The 14322-nt window shown below is 34.2% G+C and overlaps 2 protein-coding genes across 2 annotated transcripts; one reads left to right on the forward strand and one right to left on the reverse strand.

Annotated features, from left to right (window-relative positions):
- The first annotated feature begins 855 nt into the window (after nucleotides 1-855).
- On the forward strand, nucleotides 856-6731 carry LOC132294053 (zinc finger protein ZOP1). Its single transcript, XM_059791773.1, has 6 exons — nucleotides 856-1150; nucleotides 1658-1858; nucleotides 2891-3017; nucleotides 4954-5049; nucleotides 5144-5538; nucleotides 6266-6731. Exons 1-5 carry the CDS (start codon nucleotides 1142-1144, stop codon nucleotides 5500-5502), a joined length of 792 nt encoding a protein of 263 aa, XP_059647756.1. The 5' UTR covers nucleotides 856-1141; the 3' UTR covers nucleotides 5503-5538; nucleotides 6266-6731.
- Nucleotides 6732-10981: 4250 nt separating this feature from the next.
- LOC132294054 (uncharacterized) lies at nucleotides 10982-12565 on the reverse strand. Its single transcript, XM_059791774.1, has one exon. The coding sequence runs from the start codon at nucleotides 12434-12436 to the stop codon at nucleotides 11312-11314; it is 1125 nt and encodes a 374-aa protein (XP_059647757.1). The 5' UTR covers nucleotides 12437-12565; the 3' UTR covers nucleotides 10982-11311.
- Nucleotides 12566-14322: the final 1757 nt, after the last annotated feature.

The following is a 14322-nucleotide window of genomic DNA, read 5'->3' on the forward strand; positions in this document are numbered from 1 at the left end:
TCTAAAGTCCCATTGAGTCTGTTTTTACACTATGTTTGAGATTTGATAGGGATTAAAATTTAAAAAGAATTTCAATTGTTTAGAGGAGGATTTGAAAAGGAAAAGGGATTTGGTAGGATTTTAAGGTGTGTTTGGATAGTATTAGTTATGAGAAAAAAGAAAAGAAAAAAAAAGGATAGTATTAGTGAGAAGAGAAAAGAAAAGAAAAGAAAAGAAAAGAAAGGAAATGAGAGTAATAATTTTTATTTGTGTTTGGATAGACAGGGAGAAAAGAAAAGAAGTGATAGTTATTTTTGTTTGGATAAGATAGAGGAGAGAAAAGAAAAGAAAGAATAATAGACAAATTATTTTTTTACCCTTTCATACCCATGAGACTTGAATGGAATAATAAATCTGTGTATTAATTTGTGGAGGCTAATTTTGATATTATCAAAATACCACTAAAATTATTATCCTTATCTCTTGTTATCCCTCTTTATTCCTCCACTTAAATTATCTAAACACAAACTTACACTATCATCTCTTTTATTTTCTCCCCTTGTCCCTCCAAATCAACCCTATCAAACACACCAAAAGAAAAATTAGTAAGAGGGGGAAATTCGCGAAAAAATAAAGGATTTGATAGGATTTGAAATATAATATTATATATAATTATAATATTATTAATATAATATTATATATAATTATAATATTATTAATTATTTTCTTGTTTCTAATTTTAAATTTTAATTTTTTTTTTTTTTTTTTTCATAATTGCCACGTTCGTATATTCTAAATTGGTACTAAGATTATTTTATTTCAAATATTTTTTTTTTTACAAATTCCAGTTTCTTCTAAATACTAAAAATATAATTATTTAACTACAATCCAAATCCTTTTCCATTTCCACTTTCAAATCCGAAAGGAATTTGGTTCCCGTTAGGGTTCATTAGAAGAGAGCAGAGCAATTTTTGATCAGTAAAGTTTTTCGACTTAGGACAATTAGGGCTACCCAACTGGTCATTGAAGCGAAAATTGAACTGTTTCTATCTCAATTCTTGTTTTTTGCATTTGATTTTTGGACAAAGTTCTTAGTTCTTGTTTCTAGGTTTTGGGTTTTGTCAATCTACCATCCCGGCAGCGGGAGTTCCAATTGGCAGCCATGACTGAGGTACTCTCTCTCTCTCTCTTTCTCTCTCTATATATATATATCGGAAGCTCCAAAGATAAAATCTTCAGAAAAAGAGGGTTTTTCTTGTTCTTCCTTTTTATGTTATCTTTTTTACTCATGATAATATTGATATGTATTTTGAATCGCCAAACAACAATGAATAATCTATAAATAACCAATTCGAAGGGGCAAAAGCCCACATTACATAGTGATCAGTGGCATCTTGACAAGTTTTTGTACTTCTTTCATCTTTGTTAAAAATAAAATTTATCATATAACTGCTGAATAATTTGTCTCCCAATTCTTTTCTCTCTGTCTTTTTTCCTTGGCTCCTTAAAACCAATAAAAAAATGTCTGTGTGTATGTTTGTTCTAAAGTTCCAATAGTCATCTCCTATTTAACATATGGCTTTCAATACACTGAAATTGAATTAATATTGTCATTCATATAATTTTTAATAGCTTTCTCATTCTGTCACATGATTGTTTTCTCTTGCCCCTTCTCCAGTATTGGGTCAGTCAGGGTAACAAATGGTGTGACTTCTGCAAAATCTTCATATCCAACAATCCATCCAGCATCAGAAACCATGAGCTGGGTCAGCGTCACAAGGATAGTGTTTCCAAGAGGCTTACTACCATGAGACAAGAGAAAGCTGAAAAGGCGAAGAAAGAAAGCGAAGCAGCTCGTGCCCTTGAACAAATTGAAGCAGTAAGTTTGAGTAGGAAATTTTTTGCTCTTATTGATATCTAAAGGCATAGATCTCCTTGCCATATTGACGAGTTAAATTATTAATGTCGATACATAATTACAATGTCTTATGCAACCTTAAAGGTAAGGACTTTGCGGATACCTGATGTTCTAATTTCTGTTTATTTTAGTGACTAAACAAGACTTAAAAGTAATTTTCTTTTGATTTTTTTTGTTCACGCGGAACATTTTATTTGTCCATAGTTCACATTTTTTACTAGTAGAGATACTATACATTTATTTACTGCGGTGGTTCACTTGCTCCAACTATATATTGTTCATCAAGAAAAGAAGGGGGACAGCTCAATATATGAAATAGAAAACAAAAAATTATTTATAAATTGAACAAGTTTAAATTTTCATCAAAGGAATACTAGAACTTTTTATACCATCACAGAATGTTCATCAAATTTAAAATTTTAAATCATTTACTGTGGTATGTGTTTCGAGGTAGCATCATAGCTCATGTTTCTTTCTCTATCATCATCGTGCCTAAGTTGAATAGACATGTCTTGCTTCTAAAAGAAGGGGGACAGCTCAATATATGAAAGAGAAAACAGAAAATTATTGATAAATCGAACAAGTTTAAAATTGTCATTGAAGGAATACTAAAACTTTATATACCATCACAGAATTTTCGTCAAATTCAAAATTTTAAATCATCTACTGTGGTATGTGTTTCTAGCTAGCATCATACCTTATGTTTCTTTATCATAATCATACCTAAGTTGAATAGACATGTCTTGCTTCTTTTTCATATTCTACATCACATATTTCTCCCCCATCATCTTCTTTTTCCCCTTCCTCTCCCTGGTAAGTCATTATTTATCATCCCTTTTTTTCCTTTGTCATTTTCACCTATGTCAAAGCAGGTAAACTAGTTGAGATTTAGAATAAAACGTTCATTAAATACATATATTGATGCAGTAATGATAATATTTATATTCGTTATTCTTATAAATTATTCATTCCTTTTATTTAAAATGTTTGCAGAAAGCCAAGCGTAGTTATCAGAAGGATATGGCGACTTTTAAGGAATCCAGAGATTCCAATGCCCATGCATTAGTTGCTCAAGAGAATGGTCAAGGGACTTCTAAAGGATCTACAATACCTGGAGGAGGTAAAATTAGTAGCTCTATTATTAGTACATGTTTTTGACAATCCAAATTACATTGTAATAGAGCATGCTCATGGTTGGCAGCATTGAGCAGCATTGTTATGAGGCCCTATGTAGGAGAATAAGCTTTCTGGAAATTGCCTTTGCCCATCTGATCTTTAATTCTATACTATTCTCAGATGGATTAGGTCTAGTTTTGAAGTTGAATATTGAAAGTAATGACCATTAGCTTGTATGTTTCCTATTATCTTTTAGGTGGACCATCATTCTTGTGAGTTACGACTATTAAACTGATTGAGCTTCTTGTTAACAGTTCAAGCTCCTTCATGTTTTAGTCAACTTGATTTTAAAGCTTGATTGCTAAGAATCCAAAAATTGAGCAACACCGGACTCGTCTAGACCAGGCTGATGGACAATTGAGGCAGGCATTACACTGTTGTATTGGTAAATATCTGTAAACAGTCTACCCAAATGAAGTTTTAAGAGGAAAAATAAAATAAAATTAAGTTAGTTAAACATAATATATCTCCATTGGGATTTATGAACTGAAGGGGCAATGAAGATCCAAATCATGAGCCGCACATGAATCTTACCTACGCTTGGGGAGGGGCAACGGTTAATAGATTTTAGAGTTTTGCTGTATATTTAAGGAATTATAATAAATATGAGTTCGTTTTTCATTATTTTCTTTTTATTAGTATTAGGGTTAGGTTTTCCTATGGATATGGTCTTCTGTCTTGCATCTTTGTTGGACTGAGCATGGCTTTTTTCCAGTACTGAGCATAGGCATGGCTACATGTTTTATTTGGGGACTTCTATATGATTGTAGCAGCTATTTTGGACATAGGGTTCTTTGAATTGCCTATATATACATTAGGGTTCTTTGAATTGCCTATCCATGGGCCATATCTATTGGATTAATCACTTTTGATGAATATTGTGTGTTGAATTACAGACTACTTCTCCCCCAATTCTTCTTTTCTTCGCTCTTTTTCTCCTTCTCTCTTCTTGCTCTCAGGGATAGACTCAGAAAATTATTTGAGTTGGGGCTATAGTGTAATTTTTTAGTAATTTCAGCGGGGGCAATAGTGGGATTTTATAGGTATATAATTCAAAATGAAAAAATCAGCGGGGTATAATACTAAAAAAAAATTCAGTGGGGCAAATTTCCCCCACTGCACTATAAACAGGTCCGTGCCTGCTTGCTCTACTTCAATAAGATTTTGAGATACATAATAATCACAAGAGCACATAACAGAACTGTGAATTACGCTAATTTATGGGATTGACCTTCAATTAAGCTAGTTGAGCTGGTTTTATACTCGGGCTCAATAATATTTGTAAAGTCAATCAATTCGTGCTTGAATAACTCGACACTTGGCTTGCCTCAGTTCATTGACAACCTACCTTTCCAAGGAGTCTTATGATTTTGACTCCTGTTGGTCAAAGGAAAGGTGAGGTCCTGATTCGGGACAGCGCCGTATGACGCGAGAGCGTATACTGTTGAACTCAGGGAGCGAGACCCTAAAGATAGTTCAATCAAGACTTGGTAAACAAATACGCAATATGAAGGCCTTACTCATTTATGCCGAAACAAAGGTCTGTCTTTTAATCCAAGCACTTTTGCAAGCGAAGCGCCCTTTCTTTTATAATATAATAATCAAGACCTTTTTTAACTGCTTGGAAATCACTAGGTCGAACAAGCAATGTCTTGTTATGGCGAGAATCTACATAACTGTGTCTGATAAGCACTTGATGTTTAATTGTAAATTCACTTCTTCGTCCACTAAATGAAATGTCAAAGCTGGATCTTTCCCGTTTCCAGAGTAGACTCTATTGTGCCAATTAGTCAAACAAGCATGAACATATTAGCATTTCATGAATCTTTGTTGCTTTGATCATGTACTGTTTAATTTGAAACTGTTTTGAATGATGACAGAGTGGGAGCATGACGACACTTCAGGATATTACTACAATCAGAGTAATGGTTGCTACTATGATCCAAACTCTGGCTTCTACTATACTGATGCTTTAGGTATTGACTCATATAACTAGAATTACTCAGGTTCTAGTTCATTTCTCCCCATAAAATATCATATTCAGTTACATGTTGTTTATAATTGAAACAGGTAAGTGGGTGACACAGGAAGAGGCAATTGCTGCATCTCGTGTTTCTTCAAAGTCCATGCAAGGAAAAACAAGTTTTAAAAAACCATCGTCAGGCCCTGGACCAGCCTTGGAAACCAAATCTGATGCAAAATGTCAAAGTGGGCCCCCACCTGGGCGGGTTGTATCAGCATCTCCAAACCCAATGAGATCTGTTAAAGGCGCTCCCTCATCTCTCGCGGTTAACAAGAGAAAGAGACAAGATGTGAAGCCAAAGGCTTTATCTGAAGAGGAATCTGCTGCACTGAAGGCAAGGGACGCTGCAAGGAAGAGAGTCGAAGAGAGAGAGAAACCATTGCTTGGTCTTTATAGGGGTTTATAACAGCTCCAACAAGCATTTTCCTTCTTAATATACCAGGTTAGCTTTAAGTATGTCTACTGCTAGGTTTTCTCTTAATTTAAATTGCAATATTTGTGCCTCTTGGTAATTCTTCTGTCATGAGAAGTTCTTTGTTGTGTGATATTGCATTTTGGAACACGAACACCATTTGGTCTCACTCAAGGGTGCCACTTCTTTCTTATCTCATGTTGTACTTGTATCATATCTTAAAAGAAAATTACTTGAAGTAATTAAAAAATGATGGGTAGCGGGAAAAATAGATGATGGGTTGTAACTAATCATTGTCTCCCGTATATTATTTTTTAACAATGATTGTGAATGTTGTGCTTATACATAAAATACGAAATATATTTTTCCCACAGTGACTTTTCATGGATGACATGTAAGGTTACAAGATGGAAGAAGTTAGGGGTATTTAGTGGATCACGTCATATGATCATCTGATAATCAGGTCTCTAGTATTGATTTGAAAAAAGGACAGAGCTTCAAAATTGGACCTGTTATTATATGGTGGCAATCCCCTTGCAAGACATGAGAATGGCAGAATGCATGCTTAATTAGATTATATCCTTTAATGCATTTTGGGTTGCACACTAAATAACAAACCATTCATAGACCAGTCTCAGATAATTCATTCCAAACTCATTATGAAGTATTTTGCTATCACGGTCCATGGTGTACTTTACTTGGTGCAGAACCAATTGACGGGCTGCTACCACAGTTCTGATCTTTATATTGGATGCAGGTATTATGAATTATTTGACAGCAAGAAATGGAATAACAAAGCTGTACACCTTGTTTGCATGTTGATCTTGCGCCCATCTCATCATTCTCATTGTTGAAAAACACGGGATAAGAAGGCCGCTATGGTGGTTTCTGCAATTGTACGAGTACCTGGTCGACTGCTTTTCTTTTCATGAAAGTTCTCCATTTTTTGTACTGTCAAAGGATCTTGCAATGAGCGTCTGTTGTAAACTTCTGGTGATAGAAAACTCTTCGCCCCCTTTCTTCATTATTCTTTCTGTGAGTGAAGAAGTCTATGTACCCACTCAACAATGTGATAAAATGTCATGTCCATTATTTATCCCCACAAGAAACTTTAAATAACAACATGGGCATACAGATATGCATCAATGAGTGACTGCTTTTATAGCCATAAGCTTGTTTGTTTTGTACAATAGATGGATATAAAGAATGTTTGTTCTGTCTCTCTTCATTTAGCACAGACTATGATGTAGTTGGTCCTTTTAGCTTTATCTAAGGCAGAAAGTTTTTGTTGAACGGTTGAACCATAAGTTGTCATGTCTGCTCTTGACTAACTGGACTTCTTTAAGCCTTCTCTTATGGGGTTTGTGTAATTCTTTTGTCTGAGTAATGGTCTTGCACTTGAAGGTGTTGATAATTTGCTAGTCTTGCTCAACATGCACTGAAGAGAGAGAGAGAGAGATTTTAATAATAATAATAATAATAATAATAATAATAATAAACATTTTTTGATATAGGGAAAAAACTTCAGATGCTTGTGTGTATCTATACATATAAAAAGTTGGACAGGACGGAGCTGGTGAGAGACAACTGGGCCAAGCTTGCCTTATTATTAGAGGACTCTGTTTGACATTATTAGTAGAGTTTGAACGCGTGAGTTTAAAGTTGTGAACTAGTATGATATTTATGTTACATTTGGGAATATAAATTTGTTCTAAGAATAATGATATTCGACACAAATGACCGAATATCTATCGGAATCCGTTAAGCTAAAGAAACTAAAACATGAAACATGAATTCCCTCTGTTTCATTCTCTTTCCTCAATTGCCCTTGTATTGTGTCTTTCTTTCTACTAACTACAATTTTCTGGTACAATCTGAACTTCTTAATAGGTTTCAACTAAAACCCTCAAAATCTAAAATTATACAGACCTTCAATCATATCATTAAATTATGTATTTTCTCTCTCCCTTGCAATCTTTTCTGATCTTATTATTTATCTTCGGTAAAACATCAAATCCATTTGATTTTATGTTGTTTTGAGCATTAAATTAATTTTGTGGGAAGATTAGAGAGAGAGATACGTAGAAATTGACAAACAAAAAAAATAAAGCGATACATATAGATATACTCAGAGAGGGAGAAACGAGATCCATTATCATATGAAATTCGGACAATTTATTAGCCATATACATCGTACAGAATGTCATTACTCTCGTTGTAAACATACAAATATCCCAATTTCAACGCGCATTCTATGTAATGCAAGCTGCTAATAGCAACCTCCATTTCAAAAGACACGTACAAATAATCCGCATTGAAGATGAGAAATGTTTGGTGCAATTGTGACTGTCCCGTCCAATGAAGAATTTAAGTGGAGTTTGTCAACCATGGCATTAAATTGTGGTCTGGTACCAAGGACTTTGACAGCACTCGGTATCTGACACATGATGACTTGGGGTGGGACCTTATTGACTTGGAAAGGTCAGAGATATCGGCGGTGAGAGAATAATAATGGATTATTAAACCTACACAACATGTGTTCGCCACGTGAATGGACGGTGATACTTCATGCTCTACCTTTCCTGGACACCTTATGTCCTGGGGTCAAACACTATCTCAGCAAATTGCATACTTCACCTTCCATATTTATTCAACTATATATATATTTCAAGATTTTAATTTCATATCATTATAAATTATTATTTTATTTTTATTTATTGTTTAATTAAAAGATAAAATATTAATAAATTTGACATATCTAAATATATCAAAATTTTATATGTCAATTTACCAAATATAAAATTTAAAAATTCGAGATGGTCCAAGATTATACATTTAAATCCCTCCACTCATTCGTTTGATATTCATGTGTATTGTGTGCGCATTGTTGAATAAAAATATTTGATATTATGTTGATGTTTTTTATGAGTATTGATTCTACTGAATGGGTACGCTTTATAAATATTGATTTTTGTTTTTTCTTGTAGATTAGGGAATGAGGATTTTAGGCATACCTATTTGGAAAGTTGAAAACTTTACTAATTAATAACCCTAATTTGGACCGTCGTTCTTACTAAACTGTTTCCTTAGACTTCATTGAAAAGAGCGCAAATTGTTTATTTATTTGTGGAAGATAGGGAAGATCACTTAGAGAAGATTAACATAATCTTTCTAATCGACATTTGCTCAATCAACTTCGTTAATAATGAGAAAGCACATTTCAATCATTACATGGGCTAAACCAACTTGATTCTAATCGACAGTCATAGGACGTCGAGTCATTAAATTATGATGATTTTTCTATTATACGATTCTAACCATTGATTTTATTATTTCTCGAAAGTCAGCACTCGATACCATATAATGTAACATAATCTCTATTATTTTATAGATAAATGCCATCGGGCTGTTAGAATTTTTACAACAAAATCCTATAAATATTGCATTTAATTATGTTGATCGTGTTGCATTCTCAATGTTTAAAAAAGAAAATAATATATATATAATTACAGTAAAAAGGGTTGAGGATTCTGACTGGATGTTGGGATGGGGGTAGCCCTTTATCACCACCAATCCCAATGTCTGATGTCCCAAACTACTACTTCCAGTATGTAGTAAAATTGTCTCTCTTCTGCTTTTTCTTTGCCGTTCTACCTTTTTATCATTGCGTTTTGACTTTCTTCTTTTCAAAATTGTTTCCTTATTCAAAAGTGCTTTCTTTGTATAAGTTAAAAAAACTCACACTTTTAAGTTCACTTTCTTTTGAAATACATTCTTTCACAAACAAATTTAGGGCAAACTTACTAAAGGATGCTCCATGTTCGATTCTTGAGCAAATAACTTGATGTCAAATAACTTGATGTCAACATAGAAAGTATGAATGCTTTTACCAAAAGTAAGCATAGTAGTATTGTGTTGATGTTGGTAAGGTGTGAAATTGTCGACAGTATTCTCAATTTGTAGCCTGGGATGAGTCCTCCAAAGTCCTCCCAAGACGAGTTCCGTGCCAACAAAAAATTAAATAAATAAATAACATAACATAATTATTTGAGAACAACCCTTACTATATAAATTAGAAATGAATTAATGCCTAATAGATTTTATCTTTTTTTTTTATTATGGTTATCATCATTCTTACTTTAACTTAAAATAAATAGGATAAGCTACCTGAATTATATTTTTTTTCATATATGTTTTTTATAAACTTCAAACCAACAAAATTAAATTGAACTTGTAAGAAATCCAAACTTAATAAAACTTTAAATTACAAACTAATGAGCCTGAGTCCAACAAAAGAATAGAGAATACGTTTATTTAAAAACAAAAGACATGTAAAACACAAATGAATTTTGCAACGCCCTTGGTTTGAAATGGTAACACTTTTGAATATTTGGAATTAAAATTAACACCTCTTCTAAATGGAGTTCATTAAAAAGATCCAAAACGCAGATATATTTCGCATGTACATAAAAGACCTTATTGGATCGATCTTCTCAACAAAATCACTACGGTCAATACTATCATCATTATCTGACCCAAAAGAATTATTTTTCCCAAAAAGAAAAGAAAAGAAAAATACTATATCATTGTCACCAACTACCATGCAATATGAACGGGGAGACTAAATCATCACAATAATATCGTCATCATAAATGAGAGAAGTTAATTTATTTTTGTGAAAAAACATTATACATATATGCTGATGATAAATTGATAATGATAGATGCCAGGTTTATACACATAATTATTTGATTTTTATTTTATATTTTATAAGCGTGAAATCCCTGCAAGGCTCAACTCATTTTTAGATAATGAATAACAAAAAATACCAGTTCTCGAACAATTCAAGAAGAGTGTTGACGTAATGCGGGTTGAAAGCAGTGACCCTTTTTTTTTTATTACTTGATTGCATAGACTAATGGTCATTTCCAGGTGTGCTTTATTCTCTCTAACATGATCAAACAAAGAAAAAGAGAGGAAAAAGAAAAAGCAACCACAATTACAGGAATTCATGTAGGTGTCCACCGTAATAGACACAACCAAGCCTTTTGATAAAGCTAGTTTTGCTTGCATGCAGGGTTGTTCGCTCCTTCTTTTACCTACAACAACACTATTGCCTAATCAATGCTCAACCCTGCATAATCATAGTCCCCCTCTTTATAGTCATGTTCTTCAACATATATATATATATATATATATATATATATATGATAGTTCTGAATAGTTGTTTTTTAAATAAAAATAAAATCTTTTAGCTTATGGGATACTCTCCCTAAAGTTTTAGCTTATGGGTAACTCGATATGAGTTGATTTCATATATTTAGAGTTTGTAAATTATTTAAAAATTCAAAACGACAAGTCAGTGGGTTGATTCTAAATTTTTTAAAACACAATTTTTTGTTTGAACTATATACAGCAATACATAATTTGAAAAAAATATAAACAGCGTAAAACTAATTACAAAGCCCCAAAAAAATGAAAAGTTAGATATACTAACACAGTCCATTATTAGTCTCTTTTATTTCATATCAACCCCTAAACAAACACTAAATTCCCCTAAAATATTTATGATTTTGTGAAATTTTTGGTGATGAAATTTCTTTCAAATGAACTGAAACAAGCACAATATACATTGGGAATTAAAATCTTCAAAAAATTCGGTGCATCAATCAATGGTAATGATTAGCACCACCACATGGCAATTGCTCACGTTGCTAGGCATTGGCCCGCTATATCGAACGGTTGATTAAAAAACAAGTGAACTGGGAGGGTCCCACAAAAAATTCAGATCGAGGAATCTGAATCATCCACGTGTAACAGAACCAAGTCCCTTGGAGATCTCATGAACGGTGGGATTGAACCCCAAGCAACCCAACAGTCCTTGCTTGTAAGGCAAGAAGGTCTTCTTCCTCATCTCCTCCGACACCGCCCGGTTCACCTTGTAATGGAACTCGTGAGCCGAAACCGGTCCTCTCCTCCTGCTCGACACAGAGCCCACACTATCCGTCGACCGGAAGCTCGAATTCTTGACGTCGTCTTCGACACCGCCCTTCTTCAACAATGCGTACTTCTTCAGTGGATCTTTGCTCGTCGCTCGACCCTCCGACGCGCTTCGGAACAGCAAAAAGTCCTTCAGCCTCCATTTCCGATAATCTCTCCACGACGAAGTTGAAGTTGAAGACGACGAAGATGACGATGAGGATGAGGTTTTGGTGTGAGTAGTTGCAGAAGAATTGTTCGAATTTGGAGCCTGTTGCTGATCGAACAAGATATCCGACACCCTAAAAGGAGACAGAGATCTGGTTCCTTTGTGTCTTGAAATTGAAGTTGATGAATTCAAAGTCCTCTCTCTTCCACGTTGTTGTTGTTGTTCCGGTGGCTGATCTTCGTTTTTACGAGTTTGCTCGATCGCCGCCGCGAACGGATCAAAATCGGCTTTCTTCTTATGCCTCGGCGACAATGCTTCTCTAAACAATCTCGCACCGGTCGGCGATCGAGGAGATCGAGGCGACCTCGGGGAATCGCCGAGTCCGTGTAACCGTGGCGGTGGTTTTAGAGGTCTGATCTTGCCGCCGTCGAAGAGCTCGTCGGCGGAGAGAGAAGTTCTCTCCAACTGTCCACTGAAATCGAATTCGAAATCCACGTCTTCATTTGTGTTGATTGCGTCTTTTGTTTTGGGAATTCCGGGCTTTTCTTCCCAATTGAAGGGGATTGTCGACAAACAATCACCGCCGGTGACGTTGTCGCCGCCGTATAAGTTGTTGAAATCACGATAAAAAGTGGAGGAGCTGGTGGGGCTGGTGGGGGCGCTGTAGAAGAAGTTGCCGAAACGCTGAGGGCTTGAGGGAGCACTCATGTACGGCGTAGTGCACGCGCTGTCGAAGTTGAAGTCGCCGGCCGGAGACGGTACCATCACTTCCACCTCCATTTGAGAGTGTAACTGGAAAACTCGCTGCAAATTTCAGTTGGGGAATAGTGGGGTTTGGGTAGATTTATAGAGAGAGAAAGTAGAGAGAGAAAGTAGAGGCGGAAAAGGCGAGGAAGGACAGAAGGAGAAATGATTGACCAGAGTGGGGTGGACTTATAGCCGCCTTCTACGATCGATTGGGACACTTCAGGGATGGTGTTCAATGTCAGAATTACCCTCGTCAGAAAGCATTGGAGATGGGTACAGATGTGTCTAATAAAGGAAAAGTTGAGGTGCGCCCCAAACCAACCACTTGAAATTTATTTTACCGTTGATTAAAGTATACTATTGTTGTTAGATTGTGGGGTTTATTTGAATTTTAAAAAGAGGAATAATGAAATGATTAATAAATTGAGTTAATGCGGTCAGAAATTGGAAGCCCATTGGTCGGTAGGGTTAAATGACTTAAAATTTGCAGATTTGGTTGCCTACATGAGCTCATTGCCACACGTTTCAAATTTAATACAATTTTGTATTACGCCGAAATATTTGGTCAAATTTATATAATCCATACACAAATATAAAATTTAGCAAAAAAAAAAAAAAAATTGATTTAAGTATACAAAAGTAAAGTGCTGTACAAGATTTTAGGCCAAGTTTCTAAAACTAGACAATAATTGTATTAGTGAATGCTGAAGCCTATAATATATAATTCTCAGATAAAATAATTGGGACACGAGTCCTCTCTTAAGAGGATGAAATTCATCCTCCCAGCTCAGCTCATATGGTTCTATACAATTTGAACACATGTCCAAAATTTTAAATTTTTTAAAAATAGTCATTACTCATTTTCTTCAGGTTAAATTAAACTCAATATATATATATATATATATATATATATATATATTCTTTCCAAAACAATCACCATTGTTTCTATACCCAACCTCCATATAGAATTGGAAAATTACTAAATTCATTTAAAAAATGTACCTAAAATAAACACATATTCATATATGTGAGAAAATCTCATATTCATATAGATTAACATATTACTGGAACGAATATGATATTAAAATATTATATGAAAATTTGATGTTAACAGTATGAATAGAGCTTTTCTGGTAGGTCTATTTTTTGTTAACTCTAGATCTATGTTTTCAATCTTTGATAAATAAAAAAAAAAGCCTCTCTCATGGGTGGAAAATATGGAAAGAACGATTAGAATTTGTGGATATTGCAAATTATGATTGATACAGTTTTGTGTCACTTATGAGGTTGGTTGGTTTGTATTCAAATGGAGGTTGGATATGGAGATTTGCAGGGAGGGAGGGAGAGAGAGGGAAGAGAGACCCTAAAAGAGGGATTCTAAAAAAATTTAAATTTGGAAAGAAAAAAAAAAAAATTGGATTTCGGTTTAACCTATAAGAAATTGGATACGACCATTATTAGAAAATTTAAAAACTTGGACATGTGTCTAAAGTGTATTGGGCCACATGTGGCTGAATGATGAACTTCATCCTCCTATGAGAGGACCCAAGTATTGTCCAAATAATTATTTTAAAAAGTTATATAAGGAGGAGATGTCGAGATGGTATGATATTTTTTTTCATTTTTAAGTATGTGTAAATTATAGTATTTAATATGTCTAATGGTACACAATTTTTATTTTTACTTTTTTCTATGAAGACTTATCTCATGGTAAAATAGAAACTAGTTAGCCTTGATGAAAGGGATGGTGGCTTAGGAATCCTCCTGTTCATCCCAATCCCATTTTAATGTTTTTTTTTTTTACAGTAATGATTTGTAAAAATTTAATTCATACATTTAGAAAAAAATTGTGAATTGGGGAAAAAGAGTTCAAAAGCTAAAGATTGAGCATATTTGAATTTACCAATACATTGAAACAT

This window comes from Cornus florida, unplaced genomic scaffold (assembly GCF_030987335.1).
Source record: "Cornus florida cultivar Cherokee Brave unplaced genomic scaffold, ASM3098733v1 CherokeeBrave_3.0.0_Hap2_Chr02, whole genome shotgun sequence".
NCBI lineage: Eukaryota > Viridiplantae > Streptophyta > Magnoliopsida > Cornales > Cornaceae > Cornus > Cornus florida.

Coding starts and splice junctions, on each gene's coding strand:
- LOC132294053 (XM_059791773.1), top strand. Junction 1,859..2,890: donor CCCTTGAACAAATTGAAGCA/GTAAGTTTGAGT, acceptor AAATGTTTGCAG/AAAGCCAAGCGTAGTTATCA. Junction 3,018..4,953: donor ATCTACAATACCTGGAGGAG/GTAAAATTAGTA, acceptor GAATGATGACAG/AGTGGGAGCATGACGACACT.
- LOC132294054 (XM_059791774.1), bottom strand. CDS start 12,436: ATGGAGGTGGAAGTGATGGTACCGTCTCCGGCCGGCGACTTCAACTTC.